This window comes from Labrus mixtus, chromosome 1 (genome assembly GCF_963584025.1).
Source record: "Labrus mixtus chromosome 1, fLabMix1.1, whole genome shotgun sequence".
NCBI lineage: Eukaryota > Metazoa > Chordata > Actinopteri > Labriformes > Labridae > Labrus > Labrus mixtus.
In genome coordinates, this window is record NC_083612.1 from 12,627,139 (window position 1) to 12,654,802 (window position 27,664).

At 41.5% G+C, this 27,664-nt stretch overlaps 1 protein-coding gene across 18 annotated transcripts in view; it reads right to left on the bottom strand.

Moving 5' to 3' along the window:
* neo1a (neogenin 1a) overlaps positions 1-27,664 on the bottom strand; it is a 167,340-nt gene that overhangs the window by 8,616 nt on the left and 131,060 nt on the right. For 13 of the 18 annotated variants that reach the window (XM_061030615.1, XM_061030568.1, XM_061030524.1 and 10 more), the window contains exons 8-19: positions 21,754-21,988; positions 20,582-20,736; positions 18,065-18,213; positions 16,258-16,396; positions 15,808-15,857; positions 13,210-13,354; positions 10,583-10,693; positions 10,192-10,386; positions 8,491-8,586; positions 4,081-4,313; positions 1,490-1,628; positions 50-157 (exon numbers count right to left, since the gene is read on the bottom strand). In XM_061030615.1, the coding sequence (XP_060886598.1) occupies positions 50-157; positions 1,490-1,628; positions 4,081-4,313; positions 8,491-8,586; positions 10,192-10,386; positions 10,583-10,693; positions 13,210-13,354; positions 15,808-15,857; positions 16,258-16,396; positions 18,065-18,213; positions 20,582-20,736; positions 21,754-21,988 (1,755 nt within the window). The remainder of the gene's footprint in view (positions 1-49; positions 158-1,489; positions 1,629-4,080; positions 4,314-8,490; positions 8,587-10,191; positions 10,387-10,582; positions 10,694-13,209; positions 13,355-15,807; positions 15,858-16,257; positions 16,397-18,064; positions 18,214-20,581; positions 20,737-21,753; positions 21,989-27,664) is intronic. The other 5 variants (XM_061030579.1, XM_061030713.1, XM_061030541.1 and 2 more) reach the window with 3 other exon arrangements.

Here is a 27,664-nt window from a genome sequence, read left to right on the forward strand (position 1 = left end):
GAGCCTGTCATTATCTGAGAGAGTGCACTGGAGAGACTTTGAGACTCACCTGTGATCTTTCCATTGGCCTCAGACGGAGGCTGCCAGTTCACAATGATGGTGCGGGGTTTGTTCTCTTTGCTCACCACAGTCACGTCTTTTGGGGAGGAGCTGGGGACTGTGGGGGGGGGGGGGGGGGGGGGGAGAGAAGAGAGAGAGGGGTTAGAGACAGGACATTTGTCATGTTGTTGAAAAGGTCAAGGGGACACACCTCTTGTACAGTTTTGAATCCAAACAACATGGTGAACTTACCAGCAAGTTAAGAGCAAACAGTGTGTGTGTGTGTGTGTGTGTGTGTGTGTGTGTGTGTGTGTGTGTGTGTGTGTGTGCGCTTTTTAGGTGTAAATGTGTTGCATCTATTTTGTTTCTGCTATGCCTGTCCTAAAAATTGATGACTTGATGTCCTTTTTTATACATTTGTGAATGTGTGTTTTTGACTTTGTAGATATCATCAACTTCTAAACAAACCCCTGGCAGGGAAGAAATTCAAACTGTCTGTTCTCCTCTCTTGAATAAATAAAAGGTTTCACTTGATGCCTAAAGCCCAGTAAATCTCATTTTAATCATTCATAAATAGATTGTTACAAAGTTTAGATCTAGTTTATTGTATGACATTTCACAGCTCAGGCTATTAAAATTGACAATGATGTATGTCTCAGAAATTTGACACTGAATCAGGATTATGCAAATACTCATTTTGCAAACAGAGCGCTGATGGATTAAAGTGTCAACGCTGACGGTTCTATGTGTATTTCGATCACTCATTCAGTCAATATGTAACGGTAATAGTTTTGCAATCAATGATAGTTTTAGAGATAAATCCACTCTTTAATTAAGTGCTGAGAAAGAGGTTAAATCATTCCTAATCAAGCTAAACAGTAACGTTATAAAGAACCAAAACTGGAACAAATAGGTTTTTAATCCATTAAGGAGTCGCGTCTTAGTTTGTGGTTCTTATTGTTCCTCAGGCTCCAGGCCATGGGTCTGCAAATCAGGAGAAAAGTGTAAACAGATCATTTGTTTAAATACAGAAATGTGCATCATTTTAGGGATTATCTTTATCATGATGATTGGCTATGTCGCATGGAAGCAGGGTTAGTTCCAACTGAGAGAATAGCAGAGCAGTGCTGAAATTATTCTCAACAATTACCAATTTCCCTCCAGGTTGTTTTAATTGCTCTTTCGGTTAATGCTGGATTCATTTATAAATACCTTTCTTAATATTATTTCAGTCATATTATACTGATGAGTGACAGCATGACTTTCCTTAGGCGTGTCCTCTCCTTCCATTTGGGCTGCAAAAAGTGACATGTTACTCCCAGCCAGCCAGGGGTCGTTACACTGGACAAGTTGTTGGTTTGTGTCTTTATGATTACCGGAATGTATATTTAGTGTGTTATTTGTGTGTGTGTGTGTGTGTGTGTGTGTGTGTGTGTGTGCGTGCTCCTACTGGTCTCAAAGGTGGTTCCCTGCGCAGTCATGCTCCATGTGCTGGTGCGTCGGCCTTTGGTCACCATGACGGAGAACTCGTAGAGCGTGTTGGGCTTTAGACCCGTCACCATGTGGTTCAGGCTGGTGGTGTTGGCCATCTGGGGAGCGAGAGGTAAACACACACACACACAGACACACACACACACAGACACAGACACACACACACACACACACACACACACACACAGATGGTAGATTATAGCAGCTAAACACAGATACAGTCTGCAGGGACTTCAAAGTATTTTGTCAGCCACGAACAAGCTGATGTTATAATTACAACATAATAACAACCTTTTTCTCTCCGATTCAGATTTTAGTCTAAATTGTCAGATCATTCTGAAAAATGACCAAAAACTAAACATAGTAACTTTACAATCAGGCTGGACAAATAAATATATAAATAAAAATCAGCGAATCCCTTAAAAAAGAGAGACACTTGAAAAGAGTTTAGGAGACATTACACACACTGACCACTAAGCGGAAGTAGAACCTTTTGCATTTTGTGATGCTCTGTCGTGATTGGTGGGAAATATAACGCAACCGTAAGACGAACGTAGCCATTATTTATAAGCTGTGAAACCCAAAACAGCACAATCATACACGAAATGCAACACCTCTTGGCATATTTTTGACATTTCTAGTGCGGTAAAAACTGAATCAGTCAGCACATCCCGAGTTAACCACTTGTCTTTAAATCTGCGTCCTTAAACGGTCGGGAGAGAAAGAAGGCAAAGTTTCAGCCCGCTTAGTCGCAGCAACATTGAGTCAGGTTAGTCAGGTCCCTAACAGCCTTTTCTATACTGTTGCGTGCTACGACAGAAGTGCAAGTTCTCCGGAGGGGGCTGTCAAACAGAGGGCAGTGGGATAGGACAAGAAAACACTGTCCGTTTAAAAACACGCTGCCAGTTCAAGAGCAGCTGTCTCTTCAATAATGTAAAAGCTCGTCTGGCTAGAATCTCTCTGAAAGAAGACGTGAAGAACAGCAGCGTTCGGGTCCATCAGTGCTGGTTAGACCGGCCTGAAGGAGAGCAGTACCTGTGTAAAGTCTGAGGAAGAGTCCACACTCCACTGATAAAAAAAAACACAGGAGAAAAGACCCCTCTAATAGACTTGTTAATATATTGAATTTGGTTAATGGGACAGAAACATAATGAGCCCATGGAAGTCTTTAATTACTGTCACAGTGTGAGAATCTAACCAATTTAAGCATCCACTCATAGCAGCAAGACATGACTACAAGTGTGTGTGTGTGTGTGTGTGTGTGTGTGTGTGTTTCTACGTCTGTGTGAAGAATGCACTGTCAGATCGACTCCCTCTTTTTCTACTTCTCAGTTTGTCTTGTCCTTGTCCTTGTTGAATAATTTATCAGTAAACGCAGGCCTTTATCTGAGCTCTGCTCGGTCACAGGTTTGCACACATGCATACAACCATGAACACACACACACACACTCATACACACACACACACACATACACACACACACCTCATACACACTGGCATCCAGCAGTCTGAGATAACTAACGGTAATTGAGAATTAGGAATTCAAGAATCCAAAGATGAATCTCAAACACCTTGTGTCAGACTCATCTCAGTGTGACTCAGTACAAATATTGAAACTCTTCTACATAAATTTCACTTATGCGCACGACTTCACACGCGGTGACACTGGATTTGAATCTGTGTGACAAATGAATCCCGGAAAATCTGTGCAACATTACAAAGCTGCACTCGATGAATTCACTACAACATGAACTCTACAAATGGGCTTGATTAACAGAAATTAATAAACAAATAATGGATCAGAACTCTCTAATCTCAAAAACTTCTCCTTTTTAAATTATATATTCCTGTGAATAAGAAATATTCAACAACTGAAGACATTTGGAAAAGTTATTCGTTTTTTCAAAGACTTAACTATTGATCAATTAAGTGCTCGAGTCTGTGAGTCAACCGGATTCAAATTTAGACAAGTTGCCTGCAGGTATTGCAGTGATACGGTCTTAGATATTTGATATAAGGCTAAAACACTATAGTTTATGAAAAGTTAAATACTGCTGTAAATACTGCTGAGAGACTTCTTCTCTTTGCAGTGCTTTAAAAGTTGAATGAAAATCGATTATTGCTCTGTCACAGATATCAGGCCTCTGTGCTTTGGAGCTGCTGCTGGAATCCTTATTTTGTACCATGAAATGACATAACTCTTTTATTTTCGGAGCATCGATACATCTTCCTGGTTAATGTTTATATGAAGTGGCGCACAAAGCCCCACTGCACTGAAACACGTGGACAGTTTTCTGTGTTAAAGTGTGTTGTCATGAAAAGTCGATCAGCATGATGTGAGCTGTACTTAAGTGAATTTCACCAAATTGAAAACGAGTTTGTTGAGCTTTAAAGTGCTGATGTAAAGACCAAAGAAAGCAGAGAACGTTTTAAAATGAGACTGGAGCTTTTTTTCTAGAATCCTGCTTACAGTAAGAAAAAATGAGGATACCATAAATGTTCTAAGTGTAGCTCCATGCTTGAAGAAAAAAAATCAGATAATCAATTTACCTTCACTTTAGTGTTGGCAGGGATGTTGGTCTTCCAGCGCACTGTGTAGAACCGGTTGTCTGTGATCTTCTGATTCTTGGGTAGCGAGTTGTCAGCCCAGGTTACCTTGATGGTGTCGTGGCTCAGCACGGAGGCCTGTACACCCACGGGAGGCATCATGGGAGAGGGGTCTGGTACTGGGGTGTATGGAGCATGGAAGAGTTCGTACAGGTCAACATCGGGGTCTATGGTGTCTGCGCACGACGCAGTTAACCAGCATGCATGGACACAAATTAAAACAAAGAGAAGCGTGGAGGAATACAAAAAAAAAACAGGATGCAGGGAGGAACGACAAGGAGAAAATCAGGTTAATGAGTTAAAAAGGAGGGACAATTACAAGGAATGGAGAAAAAAAAGTAATTGCAACAAGGATGGGATTGGGAGAGATGAAGAGAAAAAGAGAGAAGATTCTATTAGAAAAACAGACACTGACATCTACAACAAGACAAATCTAAAGACCTGGTTTCTATAGATGCTACTGTACAGTGTTGATCGCTCTATAGCTACTGAAGAGAGAGGAGCAGGAGATACACTATTCATAAGGAAAGACTACAGCAAATGGAAAAATAGAGTGTGAAGAGAAACCCACAACCCTCCAGCCAACTTTTTAAACTTTCACATTCAAGTGTTGACCCAATCTTTTCAGAAAGTGGCAACACTGAAATGTGTTCAGAAAGGTTTACATCATGGAGCCTTTCACAACATTTGAATGCAAAGTGGATAAACAGAGGGACACCGTATGCACTGGAACATTTCACAACATCTTTGCAGAGTAATACTGACAAGGGGAACTATGTCCTTGAAAAACTGTAGACAGTACACAAAGGCTTTGAGAGAAAGAACCTGCAGGCAGAGAAGAGAAGAGGGCCACGGTTGCTGAGGATGGATAGGTGTGAGCTCGCTTCTCTCAAGGAAAGAGAAGAGGTGAAAGAGCTTTCCCACTTTGCTAGTTCTCGTTTTTTGACTGACAAATGTCCCTCACAGTTCGAGTAAAGTAACTGTTTTAATGATCCTAAACTATCTCGTGTCCTCTTCTCTCCACTTAATTGAGTTGCTTTTGTGTTGCTTCTAAGTTGCATGTATTTTACAGCACATAACAAAGATCCGCTCTCCTGGATCCAGATTGAAAGCCCACTCATTTGTTTTTGTGTTTGTGACTTTTAGACTGGAATTGACACTCATGTCCTATGCCATCTCTTTGTGAATATTTATGTTTTCACGATTCTGTGCACGTTTGTAAAACACTTTTTACCACTTAGAAAATCATTTTTCGGAATATTCTTAAAAGGAGGTAAGCATTAACATCAAATGATAACTCTAAAAGAAAATGAAGCGGCATTAAAGTTTGAATGTGTTGATTATAGCGTTTTGACATTGGTGAATGTCAGTGATATAAAAATCTTCCAAGTCTCAGAATAAGATGAGATAGATAAAATAAATATCGGTTCATCCCACAACGGAGAAATGTACAATGAACGTGTCAACATATTGTGTTCCTAGATTTTTTTCTACGTATTTTTATTTTATTAAGAAATCCATTTTAAGTCCTAAATAACAGTTTGTTGTGGGATTGTTTTGGGCTAAAGCAGTTACAAAGACACAAACAAACTCACTTTATACATTTAATTAAAACAATCAGTTGAGTCATTAACTATGAGAGTTTTAGTCCTGCTGGCTGTTTCTGACAGTACTTTGAATGTTAAGACAGACGGATAAGAAGAAGAGAGATGGAATCATTTTTAAAGCTACTAATAATATTTCACATGAGCAAGTAAGTCATGGATTTAATTGTTAAGATTAGGTGATATTATTCACTTATAATACAGAGGTAAGTCCAGCACTTGATTTTATTGTATTTTTGCATAACAACAACCTGTTGCTTAACAGTCCGTTGGTATAAAAGTGACTGTGTGTATGTGTGCCGGCATGACAACACTTCAGTGTGTTTGTGTGTAAGTCACCTGCCCATTACACCTCATAAATCCCAGTGAGAATCTGTGTGTGTGTGTGTGTGTGTGTGTGTGTGTGTGTCTCTATGGGAGGAAAATAGGGGCTCAAACAAGCAGCTGCTGGTCAGCACACTGAGGACTAAGCACTTCAAGATGGCCTTGTGGCTTCTGGTTTTTCTGTCCTTAGTTTGGTTGAGATGAGGAGAGGAAAAAAAAAAAAGAAGCCTTGGTCAGTGAACCGCGATGACACCCCTCCTTGACCACTTGTTGGTCCTCTCCTCTCCGCCTCGCTCCATTTGACACCTCTTTGTGCAGAGCTGCTCTCGTTATATTCCCAAGACTGAATCAGAGAGTGTGTGTGTGTGTGAAGGTGTGTGTTTGTGTGTGAAGAAGATCAAGCATTCATGTGGTTTTGGAGAGGCTCTGAGGTTCTTGGAGTGGCATGCAAGCTGCTTTCCTCTCCTCAAGCCTGGATGACTACAGCCTTCAGTGTTTACAATAGAATGCACTGAAGAAAAGAGGCTGACTTGCCCTTGATAGATTTTTTTTTTTTTTATAACAGAAGGGAATGCAATCTTTTATTTGTCACATTCTTAGTGAGGACGTCATTTTATTATTGCATATTTAACTTAGCACTCCCCCTGCCTAAGTTCACCAAGTTTATCCTAAGTTTTTTTTTTCTTCCAAAGTATAAGTAATATGTAGGTCAGCTCGTCTTTTTAATACCGACTTGAACAAACTGGCAGGAACGGAACGCGCCCCAGAGGATTCAGCAGCAGACGATGGTGGGCTTTGGTTCTGCTTTGAGAGGAAGAGTTTGGATCTGACGAAGGGTTGCCAATGCCACCACGGGGGGTCTACATGCATGCAGCGCTCTGCGAGTGTGCGTGAGAGAGGATGTGAGGAAGAGAGAGCTTCATAGAGAGAACTGTACTGTGTGACAGTGTGCATTCGCTAAGACTGCCACCCCCCCTCGAAGCATGTTGATGTGACTCATGTCATCCAGCATCCCAAACCCTCCCCGGCTCACAGTGAACTGGTGCCGCGGCAGAGACAAACCAGGGTGATCAAGGCTGAGCGGGGAGGCTGGATGGAAGGAGGAGAGGAGGTGGGAGAAGCCCACATTCTGCGAACCCCAGGGAGCAGGGGCTGGTTGTCTTCTGACACTGTCACATAAACTGAGTGAACTCAGCTAACACGCAGTCGTAGCTGGCAGTGTTTCACATTTTAAAGATCATTTGTCAGGCTCTGGCACTGAGACTTAACTTCTACTTCTAATTGTTAATGAGGTGCTGATCTCAGGCTTAAAGATTTGTGTATCGTCCGAATGAAAGACGACAGATTCAACTCCATCACAGGCGACAGAGTTGAGTCCAACTTAAACTGAAGGCCAAGATATCGATCGATAAATAATGTTTGATTGTGTTTCAGGCAAGAAGTAGCTAAGCTCTCGACCTTATTAACATGAGTGTCATTTTTCTCTGATGTCAAACTCAGCCTGCGAAGCTCCAATACTATTATAATGTCATACAGCCATACTTCATCGATGTGTTTCCATTGATCAGCAACAGAAAACACTCTGTTGAGACAGAGGGCCTTACTACAAGGGGAAACAACATGTTAAATAACTCACCAGGTACAGACTAAATCAGAACAGCTAATGTTAACATTCAACCTATTAACAGCAAACATTTCTTTTAGCTAGCACACATAGCCTTTAGCTAGCTAATATTAGATTTATCAAGAAACCAATGCCTCTCCTGTGGACTTGTTTAACAACATGAAGCAGAAATGTAAGCTATGATAGAATACATAGAATAATCCAGTGCCTAAAAGCTTTTTTTGTCTTTTTTTTTTTACCTTGACTATCGTTCACCCGGTGTAAAATGTAGCGCAGAGAGCCCAAAGCAGCTACCCTTTTGTAAATAGTATTCTTCAATTATATTTCAGGACATTCTTCACGGTTGTTAATCTCTTCCATCAGCAAATGGCAATCTTTTGACCTACAATTTTAATATGATGAACAACTTGTAATCTAAGGGCAAAATTCAAGGCTTTAGCACATCTGATTAAAAAGAAGCTCAAAACTACTGGGGGCCATAAAGCGCAGAGTTAATTAGAGCACTGAGACACCCTGATGACCCGATATCTCTTTGGTAATTTGGAGTCCAGACACACTCTGTCTGATAATGAACCCAGGTTAGAGGGGACAAAGACAAATGTCAGTCCAAGTCCTTTTTTTCTTCTTTGGCTCAGTGACAACAATCTAACAATGTGAGAGCGTCCGATTATACATTCTGTGCGTTGCTTCTGTTGTGTACGAGCTGAAGAATAGACAGTTAACAGGAAAACACAACTATTGGAATATTTCAGCGAAATAGTGAGTGTGTTTATGTGAGATTGAGATGAGTGTAGTTTGTACCTGACTGAGGTCTGGTGATGGCGCTCTCATACACAGGAATCCCCTCGCCCACGTTATTGTAGGCCTTCAGTGTGATCACATAGTGGGAGCTGGCATCTGAGAGAGAGAGAGAGAGAGAGAGAGACAGAGAGAGAGAGAGAGACAGACAGACAGAGAGAGAGACAGCGAGAGAGAGACAGAGAGACAGAGAGCGAGAGAGAGACAGCGAGAGAGAGAGACAGAGAGACAGAGAGAGACAGACAGACAGAGAGAGAGACAGCGAGAGAGAGAGAGAGAGAGAGAGACAGATAGACAGAGAGCGAGAGAGAGACAGCGAGAGAGACAGCGAGAGAGAGAGACAGAGAGAGAGACAGAGAGAGAGAGAGAGAGAGAGAGAGAGAGAGAGGTTATGACAGAGTGCAGAAAGAGAGAGATTAATGCAGCCATCTAATCAAGGCAAAACTCTAGAGACTCTTGACTCATAATTGTGATATTAGTCAGAGTGAGTATTTGAATACTGTCATTCCTCCGACTGTGATTATAATGAAGGAGTCAGTTATGAGCATGAAGATATTTGACAACTATTCCTCCCCAAAATGTCTCTATTCCCTCATTATTATTTTGTTTTCAATTTTCCATAAACCCCCTCTCGGCCCTTTGCGAGAGCTTTGATTTCTGAAGGATTAGTGATGTCGATACATGATGATGACGAAGAGGATGATTTTATTGTGTCATGCATAAACAACATGCTCTGCCCTGAACAGGCTTACAAGACACCATTATTAATTCAAATAGACCAAAGACTAAAATAGACACTAAATAATAATAATAATAATAATACTAACAAAACTAAAGTGGCCAGCTTACATTTGACCGTTTATTAAACATATAGACAAAGTTTGACCTACGATATGGATCAAAATGGACAAAAAGTATTGAATTCTCAGCTCATTCTGAAATTGTTTTGCTTAATTTCCAATAAAGTCAAATCACTATTCCTACTCCATAAAAGGTCCATCACAACAACGCTTTCTTGAGCTTTCTTGAGAGAATTCTCTGATCTCCAAAATGTATGACTTAAGGGTGGAACATAATTGGTGTCAGTGTTTTTCAATGGTTGGTTTCAATGGACAGAAGAAGTTGCACTCATGTAGAACGTTTTAGTGAGGCAGACCTTTGTTTTGATGTTTCATTTGCTTTGGTGACAGCAAGCGTTAAAATCACCACCACAAGTTTGTTTTATTTAAGCCTTTTTTGACCTTTAATTATAGTGTCCCCATTAGGGTAATCTGTGCAATTAGCGGCTGAGGCGTGTGGCGGAGAGGAACTCATTAATTCTGTAAATACTCACTATGAGGTACAGATGAATCGCTTCCCGTTGTGTGTGTGTGTGTGTTTGGTAATTTGTTATTAAAATGAGGGGATTTTATGCCCCAAATGTACAGTTTCAGTGTCAGAAAAAAAAAATGAAATTATATTTAGAAGAAGGAGCACAAGATTAATGTTTTAAATGCTGACAGTTTAAGAAATCCTGCATCAACCACATGGGGTCTCATCAATATGTCATCAGTCGTGGCATTTAAATCATCAAGTCAGATTATCTTTGCAATTATGTGGACGGGAAATATCCGAGTTATCACACCAATAGCCATTTAAAACAGAAGCACTGTAAACACAGGGTCACACAGTGATAAACAGAGTAGCTAACGGGTTTGTTCTTACCGAGGTTATCGATGGTGAAGTAGCGCTGCTTGTAGTCCACTTTGATGGTCTGAGCGTGAGGACTGCCGATGCCATAGCCGATGGAGTAACCTCGCACCACAATGTCCTGGTTCTCCGGCGGCGTCCAGCTCACCACGATGCTGTTGACCAGCGGCCGGACGTGCAGAGAGCTGGGCTGGTCGGGTACGCGGGATTCTGGTGCAGAAGAAACACAGGGAAAAATTGAGATCTGTTGATGCTCTTAAGATGCACTTAAATACCTACTGATACTCTCTTGCGATTAAGTGTGATTCTTTGGGTTTTAGATTATGATAATCTTTCACTACTTCCACAACATTGAATTGTCTTTAAAAAAATGCTCTGTACGGATTGAGTAATCAGGTGTTTTTACCATCCAGGTCGCTCTCAAACGTCTCCGCTGTGGTCCAGTCGGTGGCAGGTCCTGTGCCGTTCACAGTCATGGCCGACACCCGACAGGAGTACTCTGTCCCACGCTCCAGACCTAACACAGCAGACACATGCAGCTCAGATGTAAAGCTACAGAGACTGAGCTGTGGCTGATCTGAATCTTAAACAGCAGTAAAATCACTCAATAGAGCCTCTCACATTCAAAAAATTCAGTTTACCGATGCTCTTGGCTGATTTGGGTTCGAGTTGCAGCCGCAATAAATATTTCAAAAAGCACAAATATCTTAAACAGCTGCCTGATACTTCCCTGCACAATTAAGGAAAACAAATCCATGATTGTACCTCGAGGGGAGGACCAAGTGAAGGTTTCAAGTGTGCAATTATTTTTCTTTTACGTCCAATAGCATGAGAGTAATTGAGATTTACACTTCACCACTGATTACGTATTTGTTTAGAGGAAAAAGTACGAGAGCAGCTAGCAAGAAATGTGATCAGACCAGAAAAAAAAAAAAAACTTTCGGGAGTCTGGCTTTGTTCATATTTGAAGGCTATGTCTTCTCCAGAACGAGCCGTTTCACTGCTGGGTGCCGACTTTGGTATTCATAAAAGAGGGGAACGCCCGCTGACAAATGATGTGTTGCTGTTTTAAATTGCTGTAAAAATTTTCATCATCGTCATATTGTCCCATTTACGTTCTACATGCACTAATCCTGTAGTCTTTTTTTTCCTATGTACCCACTATTCTGGGCCACCCTTGGGGGTAGCTTCTGAAGACTGCCTAACTATGTGTGCCTCCGAGGCTACAACATCTCCTTCTAAATGCTTTTGAACCAACAAACACGCCTCTGTTTCACCCCCCCCCCCCCCCAGAATCTTCTCAAATATCAACTTTTAAGTGTATATTCTCTTTGATGTAACACACAGCGTGAGGCCGGGCCACTTGAAAGTTGCTGAGACAACATCTAATATTAATAACCATCGCTGTGTGTCTTTGGTGATATTGTGCATATTTTGGTGGAATCAGCGGGTAATGCAAGGGTACAGTAAGACATGCAACTCCATCTCAAAGTGTTCAGATGAAGTTCACATGTTGACTTAATTAAGAGAAAGACTGAGACCAAACAAGAACTTAAGAAGCGCTTTCAGTCAGAAGATCAAGACGTTAAATACTGCAGCATGGCAGACATAGCTGAGAGTACATTAGATACATCCAGCAGAGATAAAGAGTCTGATTCAAGTTTCAATGTAAGATTCAGGAAAGCATCAAAAGGGAACATTAGGATTTGGTATTCCCTCAGAAAGAAAAAAAGTATCCATCATTTTTAAATGATGCTCAACCATCACATCGCAATCCATCACAGGAAAGTTAGAGACAGTCCGTTGAATGGAATAAAAAGCTGCGGCAGACAAGCTTTGTTTGGAGTCAAGGGAACACATGCCTTACAGTGCTTCAACTATGTTGACGGCTGTGTTCACACTTTGCATAAAAACCATTGAAGTGGAGAGCTTGAAAAACATTTTAGAGGGAGAGCAGGCTTCTGAGTTTAACTATATTTTAAAGAGCAGTGTTATAACACCAGTGTAGTAGCATATTAGTAATCTTATTATTGCCTTTCTAACATGTTTATCAGATAAAACTTTAAATGGGCTCGCACTGCACACTTGTCTTTCTGCTCAAGCCAGAGAATCCAGGTCAACGTATCAGACGCTGTTAGATGTTCAAAGATCCAGGCTCAGAATTCTGAAGTGACGGATCCTTTGGGATGGCTGCTCCTAAACTGTGCAGTAGTCTATGTGTTAAAGTGAACTGCCCCGACCCTTCAAAGTTTTTAAATAACTGCTTTACACCCACCTCTCTGCGTTGACTTTTAATGACAGTTGATGTTTTGTGTTTTTATTTTTCATCATGTCTGTTCTTTTATGTTGTGTTTTCAGCTAGTCGAGCACTTTGGTCAACACTGGTGTTGCGCGTTAAATGTGGTTTATACAGTAGATAAACTTCATGTGATTTTCACCTTCTCTTTCTTTGCGTTTCTCAGGCCTCTCACTTCACATTTACCCATTCAGTATGTAAACAACAACATTTCCTGCAGCTTTAAGAAGGATATATTATCAATGCTCTCTGTACTACTGAGCAGCTTTCAAGATTTACCACCAAACCTTCAGACCTACATGTTAGACAAATTTACCACTGGAGGATTGGAGTTTACTGAAAGGTAGAACCAAAAAGAATCCGTACTGAAGTAAAAGGTGCCCACAAGTTTGGATTTACGAGCAGGTTTAAATGTATTTGTTGTACTGGTTTTACAATGTTTGTCTATCTTCCCTAGATCTACACCGGCATTGGCTGTAAACTCAAAGATCTGAAGTGTTTAGAATACTTAATATAGAAACACACATTGCAGGAGAGCCGCACTGAGAGACTGCAGTGAAAGAAAACAGCGCTGGTTGATGGGAATGGAATCTCCTAAAGCTGACACTCAATCGGTCTGTGACAAAAGAAGCTTTACATCTTCACACATAACATCTAAGGTTAAAGACACAGCCGGTAGTTCTATTCTGAAGTTGATGGTCATCCTGATTTTTTGCTTATGCGTTAGTGGCCATTACCGTCAATGAGCTTGAAGAGCTGGGTGCCTCCTGTGATCTCGGTTACGTCGCTCCTCCGGGATACTTTCCTGTATCGGATCTTGTAGCCTGTGATCTCCCCGTTCTGGCCGCTGACGGGCGGGGGCTGCCACCGAAGCATTATGCTCTGAGGGGGGGGGGGGGGGGGGGGAAAGAAAAAGCTTTGTTTAGTACATGTGGGTCTATGTGCTTTTTGGACCAGCAGCTGTAAAGGTGACCTCGTGGTTTAGCAAGGTAGCTTCACACCTTCTCATACATCTTGGCATGGGCGTTTGTGTTAACGTAACTCTGCAGGATTTAATGTTCTGTTTGCCAGATTCTCTCTCACCTCTCCGTCCTTCCTCCTGACCGGAGAGCCCACGCAAAGAAAACTAGCCTCCCTCGGAGTACAGGTGACGCAGTGAAGATTGACACATTGGGAAAAAATAAACACGTGAATAATAGAAGGAGGTGTCGGAAAGAGAGGGGGTCTGTGGGTGTGTGCGGTCAGGTTAACCCTGCAGGGAGAAAGATGAATGCAGCATTTCTACTGGCAGGATTCTTCCATCTTTTTTTGAGTCTGTGTGTTTAAAGAGATAGGTGGGGGGTATCCCAGCGTGGTAGAAGTGTTAATTAACGCTCCCCTACTGTCGCACTGATGCACAAACGCCGGAATGCACGTAGAGGGCAACATGTGCGCTCCTCCTCCAGAGCAGAGTCGACTTCTACAAATTAAATTTCTGTCAAGAGCGTTCAATTATTCCGTTTTTCTTATTACACTATCAGTCCTGACTTGCTATGCGTGTTGCTTTTCTCCGTTTTTCTCTGTAATCATAAAAACCTGTTTAATTGACTTGGAAATTCAGAGGGGAAGGCGAGATGGCAGATGTCGGGGGGGGGGGGGGGGGGGGGGGGGTGCAAAAGAAGATCATGTTGCCTTGCAGGTAAAAATAAAAGATGCCAGGTTCTGCTTGAAGAGGCCCAACGAAGAGACTGAATACAATGCATGTTAATGAGATTCTTACTCCCAGTTCAATTTAGCTGTGCGCAACAAAACATCTAATTGGATAAATGCTTTGTATCTATATACAATTTCTACAGGAATTATTGACTTAATGACTGTTTCTCCCACATTCAGGATTAAAACACAATGATAACAAAGGAAGAAAATAGATTCAATAAGGTTCAGAAAGAAAGGAGGCCAGATGTTTATTTCCCTGTTCTAAATGGGATGTACAGTCTCAAAACTATTCTGCTACAATCCCCGTTTTCCCACAGCGCGTCTCCTCTTCATTTTTCTCTCAACATTAGCATGAGTGTTTTCTCTCCACAAATCTCGGCTGAGTGTCCCGCAGCATGGGTGGCCAGTTCTCACTCAAGCTGGGAGTGTGTGATAGGATTGTCTACCAGTGTTATTTTTTCCCCCCAGTTTGCTTTGACAGTTCTCTTTCACTTGAGCTCTGCATCGACCAGCGACGGGGCTGAAAGCTTCGGCTGCTGCTTTTGTATTCAAAGCATGCACCCTGAGGTTTTTGGTTTCTTCCTCTTCCTCTTTGCTGCTCTCTGTTTGCACTTGCTGCCTCACATGTCACGAGTGAGAATCCCCCTTTTATCAAATTTAATCCAACACTCGGGTGGGTGTGTACAATAAACAGGCCTACAGCTCTGTGTTTGAAGATCAAATGGCTAAAGAGACAGGCAGCCGAGGACGGCTTCCTGCTGTAATCAGGAGCCTGTTGTGCAGCGGGCAGATGCTTCGGCAGCCTTATCTAATCAGGAGTGTCACACAACAACTACAGTTTGTTTAACTGTACAAGAAAATCTGCTCTAACATCAAACTCAAAAAGCGTGAGGCATCAGGAGTTGTCTCCTGGCCTGTGGGAAATACGATCCAGCTATCAGTGATCAAAAAGAGAAAGAAGCTATCTAGATAAAAGACTTTCACACACTTTAATCGGTTTTGAATTTATTCAATTCATCTTGTTGTCTAGAAAACATGTCAACCAACAGGGTGAAATTTCAGTCACCTGAAGAATAATAATTTACGGGTAATAAACATCTATACATTCATGTTAATTGGGCTAATTTGATTTTGAGCGAGGGATTCTTTGTTTTTAAAAACCTGCCATGATGATTTAACTAGTTCTTCTGTGTGGCATGTGTTCCTCCAAGGCTAACACTTTTTTTGATTTCCATTTAGATTTTAGCTGCAGGCTTTTATTTTCCACATACTGTACAGATGAGAGTGACGCAGAGGATAAAACCTTTTGACAGGCGAGTCTCCTGCCGATGAGAGGATCGATGAGGGTTCACACACCCTCTTAACCAGCTGGGGCTTCAGGCCTCTGACGCAGATAATCACAGAGAGAAACAACAGTGTTCTGCTCTGCAGGCTATGTATCTGTTCTTCTGTTGGTGTGTGCACCTGAGTGAGTGATTGTGGATGTAGTGAAGTGGATACACTGCACACAACACAACACAGCCACACTACTGGACGATCTATTTGCATTCTGTACCTGAGGCAGTGGCTATGATGAGGGTGGACGCTTGTAACTCCTAAATGAGGCAACGGAAAAATCTAAATCTGACTCTTAGTCTTACCTTTGAGTTCTGGACCTCCACGGTGAGGTTTTGAGGAGGGGAACTTGGAACTGTGACACAAAAAGGAAAACAGATCAATCATTTTCTTCAGCAAAAAAAACAACCAGAACAAAGAAATATAATCGTTTATAGAGTTGAAACAATGAACTGATTATTTTTATATCAATGTTTTCAGGGGGGAAAATGTCAGCACTTTGATGTAATATTTTAACTTAAGAAAATGTGATTTCATAGTACTGTGGCATTACATTCAGATGTTACTGACATTTTATTTGTGCAAAGAAGTAAATAAAAGTCACCTTAATCTATTACTGGAGACTTATTAATATGTTTAATCTACTTCAAAGTGAGATAGAGATATTTACAAGTAATGCATCTCGCTGGATTTAAATGCACAACAACTGAACTAAAAGCAGCCAGCTTAGATTTTGGCCTCTACAACCAACTGACCATCAGAGAGGGTTCGGACTACGACGTCGTCAGTGGAGACACCTGGACCGTGCTTGTTGTTGGCCACCACACGTAAACTATACTCGGTGTTCTTCTTCAGCCCGGTCATGGTGTACGACTGACTGTCTATGTCAACGTCCTGAAACAAGGGGAAAACAGTCATATTAGGACTTCTACTTTGTATCATTTTCCAATTTAAAGAAATATAGATTTTTCTTTCTTTTCTCCTAAACTGTAATATGTGCTTCTACAGACAAAAAAAAACATAAAAAGAGAACCACTGATGTAAAGCTTTGGTTAAAAATTTAAAAGGTTTCATTTTTGAAAAACGTTCCCTGCAAAAGAAAGAAAGTAAGTGAGTGTTTCAGTGGTGACATCATGTTGATATTTGCAGCATTACAGTAGTTTCATTATGTTCAGATTTAATACGGTCAAAATATTCTGTTTCCAACCAGTTTCAATACATTCACAAGCCGAGCAATCCTGCAAATATGTCAAAGCTACAAAATGTGACGGCTGATTCATCATTTCATTGCTCCAACATTTCTGTTTGTTATTCCGTTTAAAAATGTCTTCTTCCACTGAGACACAAATTATGCGCTCTTGTGATTACCACTTTTTGCTTTACAAATTGGACACATCGCTCGCACATGCCCAATTACACCAAGCCAATTTGCATTCAGCTCCTCGGCTTTTACAAGTGGAGTGAAAAGCTGGGACTTTGTTGAAATCTAATCTCGCCTCCAGAGTGGTCGGACCGCAGCCTCTGATCTCAGGTCAGATGTTCACATGTGACCACATCAGTCTTGAAGATGCACCGCGGGTTGTCCCTGACTTGCCCCCGTCTTTTAAGATTTCATGTCTTTTTCAGTATTGCGTCTTTCTAACTTCATCTCTCTTCTCTCCCATTCCGTCACCTCTTTTTCTCTTTCTTTCCATCCCTCTCTTCATCTCTCGCCTCTCTCACCTCATCTCTGGCTCTCTTCTCCCGGGAGCAGAGGCATCATTACTCAGTGTGCTGGCTGACGTTTCATCCATTATCATATTAAAGGCTTTTTAATGCCTCACTGGCTTGCCCACTTCTACTGCTAAAGCCTGGGCTGACTCAATATCTGACCAGATTCCACTCTTGCGACTGAGAGTTAGACCTGCAGAGAAGGACTCAGGGAATGGTAGCTGCTTTTTCATAAAGTGTGCGTTTCTGTGTGAGATGCATAATCAAGAGTGTGGGCGAAAAGCAGAACAAAGAGTCTTTGGGCAAATGATTAGGAACTACTTACCTCATCACATTTAGACACATTAGTCTACACAGTCATATTCTTTTTACATTATCTAATGAACCCTGCAAAATCAAGCATCAGCTACACACACTGTTACAAGGCCGCATGAGCAGCCCGACAGAAGCTGCATGTTTGGAGGAGTGCACACAAAGAGACATGAAAATAAAAGTCACATTTAATAATTTAATGGCTGAGTCAGTGCCATCTTTTAAAAAATGGTATCCTTATTTAACTTAATTTATCTGTACATTAAACTTCTGGATAACATTTTAGTTTTCATCAGGCTTCGTCCTTTGTTTAAAAGCTTTTTGTTTAATTTCGGTATCTGCAGTTCTGCTTGAAACATTTCATAACAAACAGAAAGTTTTCAAGGTGATCTCCAGCTAAAGATGCAGATTTTTTAAACAAAACTTCCTATCATAAATTTGAATTATGGAATATTCTTTTCCTATAGTGGGTTTCTTCACAGTCGGGATTTTCCCTTTAAAAAGAAGAACTAAGCGGACTGAATAGAGGCTTCAACCTACCTGTTCATTGCCGACGCTCTTGTCTGTGTAGTACAGCTTGTAGGTGACGATCTCGCCATTGCCAGTGAGAGGTTTGTCCCAGCTCAGAGAGATGGAGGTTGGCGTGTTGGACACCGCCTGCAGGTTAGGAGCGGGACCCGGCACTTGGACTGGGGGAAAAGGGTGAAGCAGGGGAGCAGAAATGAAACAAACCTCTCTATTTTAAATTTCATATCTTGAATGTACTCCACCTCTGATGCTTTTTGCTACATCTCAAAAAGACATGGACTCAATTGAGCGAGGTCCAGTCGTTGCTGCCAAAAACACACATTCTTGGCTCCTTCACAGCCACATTTCCCCGCGAGCTCAGACCAGAAGACGGCTCAGTCTCTGCAGCTTTGTGGAGACAAATCCGCCCCCTTTACGCTGGGCTCAAAGCCATGTTGATTTTCTTTTTATTCCCATGACAAACAGAATAAAGGTACATCCAAACAAAACAAAATGTGCATCTTTTATTCCACCAAAACTCGTCTTTGTCGCTTTTGTTCAGTGTGGTAGAGCAAGATGTTTGACAGTTTATCAGATGACTTTGTTAAATACAGGATTAATTGTTCAGTTATATTTGAATTTGAACAACTAGGCAGATTTTTTTAGGTTTCTGAGCACAGTTGCTATTGACAGAGTAACAGCCTTAGAACCAACTATATTTTAGGAGAATACACAAAATAGTGGTAAATGTAAATGTAGTAGCCATTCATAAGCTGGACAATGTACAGCATACAGCATCTCTACTTCAGGGTGAGTCATTTATTTTTATGCTGCTGCGTCCTGTACATGAACTTTCACCAGTCTGTGTATCAGCTTGATATTATGATTGACAGGCAGCTGCATATAACGTAGGATCATAACAGAGAGGGGCAAATAGGTAAAATGTAAGACATGAGAATATAAACATAAATGTAATGTATAAATAAAGGATCATAATTACTTTATATCCCCTGAGAATAGAGGGACTAATGATATAGAGGGCTACTATTTCTACTCTGCTGCAAATTTAAATAAAAGCTGACAGTCAGTACTTTAACATGTAAGTAAATATTTTAATTTATATCCAGAGTGCTGGAAGAGAATGTTGAAATAACAAAATATGTATCGCTGCCCTCATCGTTTGTGACAGCGCGGTACAAAGAATGCTCCATGTCAGTAAGTATATTGATAGCAACATTTCTTGTTGTGTTTGTACTGTGGCACACTGGATTCATTTTAATACGATAACAACAATGAGGTTAAAGTACCAGCTGTCAGATAGAGATATGTCTGTAGTATATGTACGTGTTTTAAGATGTAGCTGCCGGCGTTCCTGACAGAAGAGAGAAGCTCCCATTCGTCAGTGAGTACTGGAAGGTGACATATGAGTGGGTGTGTGTGTGTGTGAGTGTGAGTGTGAGTGTGAGTGAGTGTGAGTGAGTGTACAGGTTTATTAAGCCTGTCTCTGAGGAGAGGTGACTAGGGGCGGTGTTGTGTGCACACTCAGACATAGGTCAACAGTTTAAGCTGCAATTCATAGCATGTTCTTACACTAAAAGTGCACACACACACACACACATGACAGAGATGTACTGCTGTACTGCACAGGTACAGCCCGCTCTCACTGCTCCCCCCCCCCGCCCCCGCCCCACGGGTGGCCAGGCGCCTGCTGGCAGCCGTTAAGGTGTAGTGTGTTTTGTGTGAATGTGTGTGGTTCCGTTTGCCCTCCAAACAAGGACACAGGTAGAGAAACAGCAGCTGACCTACAAACTGACAGTGACTGAGCTGTAGCCGAGTCTGGAGGTGAGGGACGTTCAACTTGAGACTGTGCCGGGAAATCCCCTTCACAGCACTTTCAAATGTAGGTGAAAGCGAGAGATTTAGAGCAGCAGCAGCAGCAGCAGCAGCAGCGGGGAGGTTTATAAATCCGACACAAAGAGAAAAGAAGAAGAGAGGCACTTTGTTCCCTCACTCATTTTTAAGTTCTCCAGTCAAAACATCCTAATGAGTGACTCTGTAAAGCATCTCTGTAAAGATTAAATAAAGGAAATAGCTGGAATAACTTTCAGACTTTCCTCACCGAGGTAGGTAAAGTTTTAGGAAACACACAGAGGGCTTACAGCAAATTGTGGGGGTGTAAACAAGATCTGGCTTATGAGAAGACAACACTGCATTTCTCTGGTTGGCTGGCTGTTGGGTGGTCTGCCTTAACGGACAGCAATAAACACCCCCTTCTATGTGTGTGTGTGTAGGTGTGTGGACTGTGAACGTAAGCGCGTGTGTCTCTGTTTGAAGGGAGTGTTTGCTGTATGTCAGTGAATATTTGTTTGTGGGAATGTTTATTTGCACATTTGTGAGTTCATCCTGTTTGCCTCAGCATTGCCAGCGTGTGCATGTTTCCAACTGACTGGCTGGACTTTGCCTTCATGTTTAGTGGGTCCTATTTACTGAGCACATATAAATGAACCTGTGTGTGTGTGTGTGTGTGTGTGTGTGTGTTTGTGTCTTTACCTTCAGCCTGGGTGGCCACTTTGAGCGCTGCAGAGCTCTCTCCCTGGCCGTTGCTGTTATGGGCTACGACCCTGAAGCGATATTTGGTGTCGGGCATGAGGTTCTGGATGGTGACCTGCATCTCTCCTGGGCGGCTGGTGTTCACTACTCGCTCCCTGATGTGGACACACACACACACACACACACACACACACACACACACACAAACAGCAAAAGATTTGATATATTCAATACAATTTGTAGTGTTGCGCACATAATGAAAAGATGGAATCCTTTGAATGATCTTGCTGATTCAGAGTCTAGTAAAATAAAACTTGTTACATTGATGCTTTTTGCTCGATGCTACCATACATTATTAATGTATTTCTCGTCAAAAATGTCTGAAAAGGATCTAATCATACCTACTGTTGCCATTTTTTTAAAATGGAAAAGCAATAAACAACAATATGATACATGTTTATTTATTATTTATATGTAATATAGGAATGAGAAAGCAGAAAAAACATTTGAGAAGCTTTTATTTAATTTATTAAACCATTCTACCTTAATCACAGACTAATTTTCTGACTATTAAATGAATCAAGTAATTTAATTACAATGAGCATATTACAACCCAGACAAGTGGTTATGTGTATATAAAGGTGCGATGGTTTGAGTAAATACTATGTGTACCCTCCATGCAGTTGCACATATATTGCTTTTGCACTTTGCATCTCAAGCTCGAGCGGAGAGTTAAACTCTTCTGTATCAGGCCTCTTCTGAACATTTCTTAAAGCCATTTTACAGGAAAACCATGAAAGAGCTGCCAAAAAAGGAATTTGTGGAAAATCCTCTCAGCTTCTTAAATTTCCCTCTCGGTCATATACGGTAAATCCTTTACACAAAGCTGGGGAAGAGTTATCGCAGGGGTACTTAAAGAAAGAAGAAGGGAATATCAATGTTTGAACAGATACTTTATCTTCTTACTTCAGAGTTAAACGCTAAACCTTTAAGGAAGGAAGTTTGTTTTTAATTAACAAACACTTACTGCTTTAAATGCTTTAATTAGATGTGTTTTCAGAGTGGTCTGAGACTTCTGCACAGGAATTATGTATATTAGTACCCTGCTGACTCCAGCATTAATGTGTGTATAGTGCCCTCCTGGCAGTAGTACAATGTAGTGTGTACACTACCTGCTGGTGCCCTCCTGGCTGTAGAAAACAGAGTAAGTTAACTCGTCTCCGTGGGGTTCGGCTGGCGGGCGCCAGGTCAGTTTGATGAAGCGGGTGGAAACCAGCGAAGCCACGACATCTCTGGGGGCAGAGGGGCTCGGCCCTGCTGGAACGGTTACACCTCCGGAGCCTGGCGTTACATGGTCAGTAGTGTTAGGAGTCAGTGAGGGGGGAAGGGAAGAGGGCAGGGCTACGTCTTTGGGTCAGGAGGAGGGAGGAGGGAGGAGGGAGGAGGGAGGGAGGGAGGGAGGGAGGGATGGCGGGAGGATGGGTGTAGGGAGACAGGGGAGACAGCAGCAGTGTCGGAGGGGAAGGGGGAGAGATTTCACAAAGAGGTGTCCAAAAGGAACAGGTAGAGGAGAGAAGAGGAGTTGAAATGGGAATGACAGTGAAACGAAAGAGGGAGGAAACAAAAAAAAAGAAGAAAAAACAAAATAACAACAACGTAACAAAAAAAGACTGTTGGCGTGACAAGGAACCACAGAAATAAAAAACTTCTACTACATTCACAAAGTTGACAAATAAAAGCACAATACAAGGGGACTACACATGCAGATCTACACACAGCTCTCTAATGTCGGGGTAGAGGGAGCAGAACATAGCATCGTACAGTTCATTTTCACAGACAGACGTCCTGCCAGTATGTGATTCAAAATGATTGGTTTGGATTATTTTCAGACATTTGGCCAGTATTCATTGGAAAAGAAGAGGCAGAGTTTGGTTCTACAGGAATGAAGCCTCCTTCTAACCTTCAAATGCACAAAATCGAAACCTTCTATGTGTTCAGGGAATTACACCGTTTAATCTCAGACACAGTGAAACAACTCAAGAGCCACCCAACCCTCCTCAAAAGTTCATCCTGGAGTTTCTCAAATAACACACCAGATGATGTTTTTTTAAACACTTTTGCCGTCACATTCCACAGCCTAGCCACAGAAATGTTTTTGATTTCATTCGGTGGTTGTTGTTTTTTTTCTCCTTCTACTTTTTGAGGAACAATCCGCGGTCAGACCCAGTGAGATCTGCTTTCCATTCGCTTGGCAAGTGGGCGAAACGAAACCATACGGAAAGAATGTCAGTGTGTGTGTGTGTGTGTGTGTGTGTGTGTGTGTGTGTGTGTGTGTGTGACATTTCCATTTATGTGCAGGTCAGAGAGAACGGAGCGGAGGGTGAAGCTGAGACGCAAGAAGAAGGGGCACCGTGAGAGCGCTGCGCAAACAGTGTATTATTACTGGAGAAATTGTTTTGAAATGCAAAGCGGCTGCCGGCATGTTTGTCTGCCACGGCATGTGGACTCACCGCTAACTTGGCTTTCTGTATTTGTTTACATTTGGAGTTCTCTGACTTCTGTGATTGAAGTGATATGAAGGTTTCGGGTTTATTTCTTCCAATCACATTGTCCACACACACTTTTCTGTGCATAAACACTTCTCTCTCTCTCTCTCACACACACACACACACACACACACTGAGATCAATTTGATTGCCAAAACTGAGTGTGAATAAACCTCTGAAGGCAATCGAAATGACTTTTCGAGTGTTTCTATCTGTGTGTATGCACACTCAGTACACTCAGCCATCTTTGTGTTTCATGTTGAATCTATGCTAAAGCAAATCAATTCATCATACATTAAGATGCAACAGGTCGATTTCTGGTCGCTGCTCACACTGTCCACCATGAAACATATTCTCAGGTAACACTATTCCACTGTGTTAAAACTCGTCCTTTACCTTTGGAGTATGTTCAAGGGGAAGAAAGATCGGAGACTTATGTTTAAGAAGTGTTTCTGTAGGACTCTCAACTCTAATATAAATGACAACGGCCTCAAACAACCTCAAAGCTGTAAGTCAGCACTTCAACCTCAAAGCCACTGTTCCATTCCTAATCCAGTTTGCTGGATTAGCGCCCGAAACAACGGAAAACATATTATCATCCTAATACTTTCTGACTGCAGTGTAAATTACCAGATGCTGAACAATTATCCTCATTTATGAAGCTGCACAGAAACAGCAGAAACAGAGGAACACTCTGGTGTCTCGCATCACACTGCTGAAATGCCTCTCACGGTTAAACCAGAAACAGGCTTACACTATTAACACAAGCTTGAAGCCTGTTTGTTGATGAAGAAGCACTTCCAGCTTTGCTAAAATGAGAACACTCAAAAAATGACTGTGATGGAACAGAGTGGATTTTTATGTGGTCAGAAGACAGAGACATTAGTATTCACCTCGACAATGAACAGAAAGATCCACTCACTCACCACTAATAAATACATGAAAACCACCGTGGCAAAACATGAATAACCCTGAAAGTTCTATGAAAGAAGCATTGTACAAAAAAGTCTGACGTTTGTAGTTCAGAGTAGCAGGTTCATCTCACTAAATTAATATCACTGTTGCATTTCTAACCAAAGTCAAATGAGTGGAGAACAGAGTTTCTAGTGATCGCTGCAATATCTTGGAGGGAAACTTCTACCCAAAGGAAACAGCATTCAGACCCTCAACTAATGAGTCTTATCAAGTGAGGCTCGCATGAAGGCCTTCACTCTATTAATGTATGACTGACTGTATGTATGTTTGTATGTATGCAGCAAAGGGACGAGTCTGAGTCAAACACGCTGTGACGAGGACTACTCGGCGCCCTGTATGTATGTATGATGGAAATGACAATGGTTTTGTTGAGATGGCGTCTATACTGATTAGAGCTCTTAAGAACTGCCATCAGTATTGTGCTCTGTGCAAATACAATTTGCACAGAGCACAGTGCAAATACAGTCGGACTCAAGGCTGATCGTTTGCGCTAACTGACTTTGTTTCCTTTTTTCTAGATCCTTGCTTGTGTTGTACTTACTCTCTGATGTATGTTGCTTTGGATAAAAGTGTCTTGTAAGTGAATTGTAGAATTACAGGCGAGTAACTGTTAAAAGTGAAACTCAGCACTGATCTGGTCCATTCAAGATGAAACACTATGAAAGAAAGACTCAGTGTCCTCTGTTTACTTTTCTAACTGCTGGACTAAAAAATGAAAAATCATCTACAGTCATTGTTAAATATCAGTTCTGAAGATAGGTTGTAGTACAAACAAGAGTGAAGGTACACAGATCAGACCAAACTTATGAATGTTTACATCACAGGATGAAAATAAAAAAAATACAAAATGGGAATAAAGCTTGGGTATTGATTGCTCCAAATCTTAAAAGAAGCTTGAAGTGTGTACGGCATGAACAACAGTAAATCGATATCAAGATTTCCCATTGGAGCTCTTTCCTTTAAATATGCAAACACTAACCTGTATAAGTAGGACAGGATCCCATGTGTCCTAAATATCATCCATGTAAGTCAGTTTTCAACTTGAGCAGCAGCTCACAGATTGAGCCAGGAGAGTATTGAGTCAAGTTTGAGACATGCATGTGCAGTCTTTTTTAGGGATACAACTTTTTTTTTGGATTTGTTGCCACCAGTGTTTAGTTCAGAAGCAGAGAAATCCAGAGAAGTGCATCTTTCAGAGAAGAAAAATAGAGATTGAAGATGAAGGGGTGAAGGGTTTCTCAGAGGTCGGAGGGGGGTTACTTTACACGGCACTAGAGTCTGACACCCCCTGCCTTTGCAGACACTTGGTCACTACCTTACATCTCTGAGCAGAGTTTTCCATCAGATTCCATCTTAGAACAAAAAGAAGTGGGATAAGATGTTGGATGAATCTCTGAAAAAACACCACACCTCAGCAAGAATAATCCCTAAATCATTGTCAGATCAGACAAAGAGGTGCCTGACAGACAAAAAGCCTGTGGTGAAACACATCGTGGGACGGGTGAAGGAGGGCAAATAAAACCATTAGATGCAGTTTCCACCGTCAGACGCATTGTCAGCTGGGGATAGTCGACATGCGGGGGCAGTTTTCGATGTCCTTCTGACAATCTGTCTTGTACGCGCATGCCTTGAATTGTTACAGTAAGGATGTGTCAGCCTTACACTTCCACTGCCAAGCTCTATTCACGGCTGATTAATAGTGTCATTAGTCCCTGTGCCAGAGGTAATGAATGGATGGCATTAAATCTTAACGAGGAAGGTTACTCTAGATCTGCATAATAAATCTGGGTAACCAACACGCAAAACAGTCAAGACAAAAGCATGCAAAGCAATGCATTCATCTTAATATTCTGTTGAAAGTAAAAGTCAATTTAAAAATAATTTGGAGTGGCAGCAAAGTTCTGATTAAAGCCTCTTAACTTAAACTTTTATCTCACGTTTCTAACTCCATAATCCTTTGCTGCGCTCCCAAGTGAGCGTAGCTGTTAAGTTACGCCAAGTACTTTTTTCCTCATCTGGTCCGAGTCCACAGATAAGAGAGCCTACCTCTCTGGCTCAGACTACACACCTCAACCAAGAGAGCATAAATCTAGTGAATGCAGATATCAGCCAGAAGCACTGTAACTACAGATATCTTTTCATGGGGAATTCAGAAGCCATGCCAGACTCTTGCAAAAATGGATTTTCTCAGGACTGGTTTCCATGTCTAATGTGGTTCGGTAATGATGGCTGCGTAAGAGGCAGATCCAGCACAATGCTAATGGTCCATTACTGAGTCTCCACTTTTATCTGCTGCAGAATGAGCAGAGCGAGAATGAACAATGTACTGAAAAAGGCACAGTCCAGAGCTTTCAAAAGCCCAACACAAAGCAGACTGTCACATAAAACTGGCAGTCTTTGTCATTTTTCTATATGAACAAATAATAGTCCCATGATGAGGAAATGAACCGCTCTAAACTGAGCGGAACACCTCGTGGCTTGCGGTGCACAATGATTACAAAGACATCCGAGATTTCTTCTGAACGAGAGACAAAATGCAGAGAGATATTTCGCTTAAACGTTACGCCTCTGTTAAATTAGCTTGAAATAGTCAAAATGACTTCAGGATGTCAAAGTTAAAATCTCACAAAGCATACAGAGAAAACAGAAAACAAGGTTTCATAACTCTTCAAGTTTGAGTAATAGTTAATTTGACTGTGTAAGTCATTTCTCAAAAATATGTACACATGGTTATCAAGACAACAACTCCAGCAAATACCTCTACTGATAGCTCCTGCTGGGTGTAAACACCCAAATAGCAGCTGATTGGTTAGCAGGATTAATAGAGTAATGTTTTGTACTAAAGCTCTGCAATCACACCCAATTTAAAACCAATATCTGTGAAGCTAACAGGAAAGTAAATGCAATAAAATTTAAAAAATTGTTTTACTTTGTTTTTTTACATTGTTTTAATTGATTTGGATTTTCAGAGGCTTAAATATAGGCAAAGATACTTCCATTCCTCTTTTGGGTTCTCAAGTAAAGTGCCAGAGAAACTGTAGGTTCCTCAGAGTAACTACTGACAGCTGTGGCTGCTTTCTCCCCCCCCCCCTATCATCTTGTTCCCCTCGCTCTCTTTCAAGATAAGAGTGGAGAGATGAGCAGGTCTGACAGCTCATGACATTCGAGCAGCTCCTTAATGCGCCTACAAAGGAAACAGAGTCAGAAAGAGCAGAAAAATGATTCAAGTGAAGACAAAGTAAGGGGTGAAGGGAGAAATGAGTGAGTGCAAGAAAACGGCTGACCAAGTGCATTTCTTTGGTCTTTTGAGTTTCCTCTCCAGTAACTTGTCGACAACGATAATAAACTCAATTCTTTAAACAGTTTTCTGCACTTAAAAATGCTTCACAAGCAATACAACAATTCAAAGCAATTACGTAAATAATTACAGGGCGAGACAAAGGATGAAATGCTTTTTGTAATGCGTTGGCATTTTCACTGGCTGAGGGAAAACACGCAGAGACACAGTATCAGATTGGGTGGAGCATATCAATAACTGCTCACATTCCCCCCTCACGGTAAT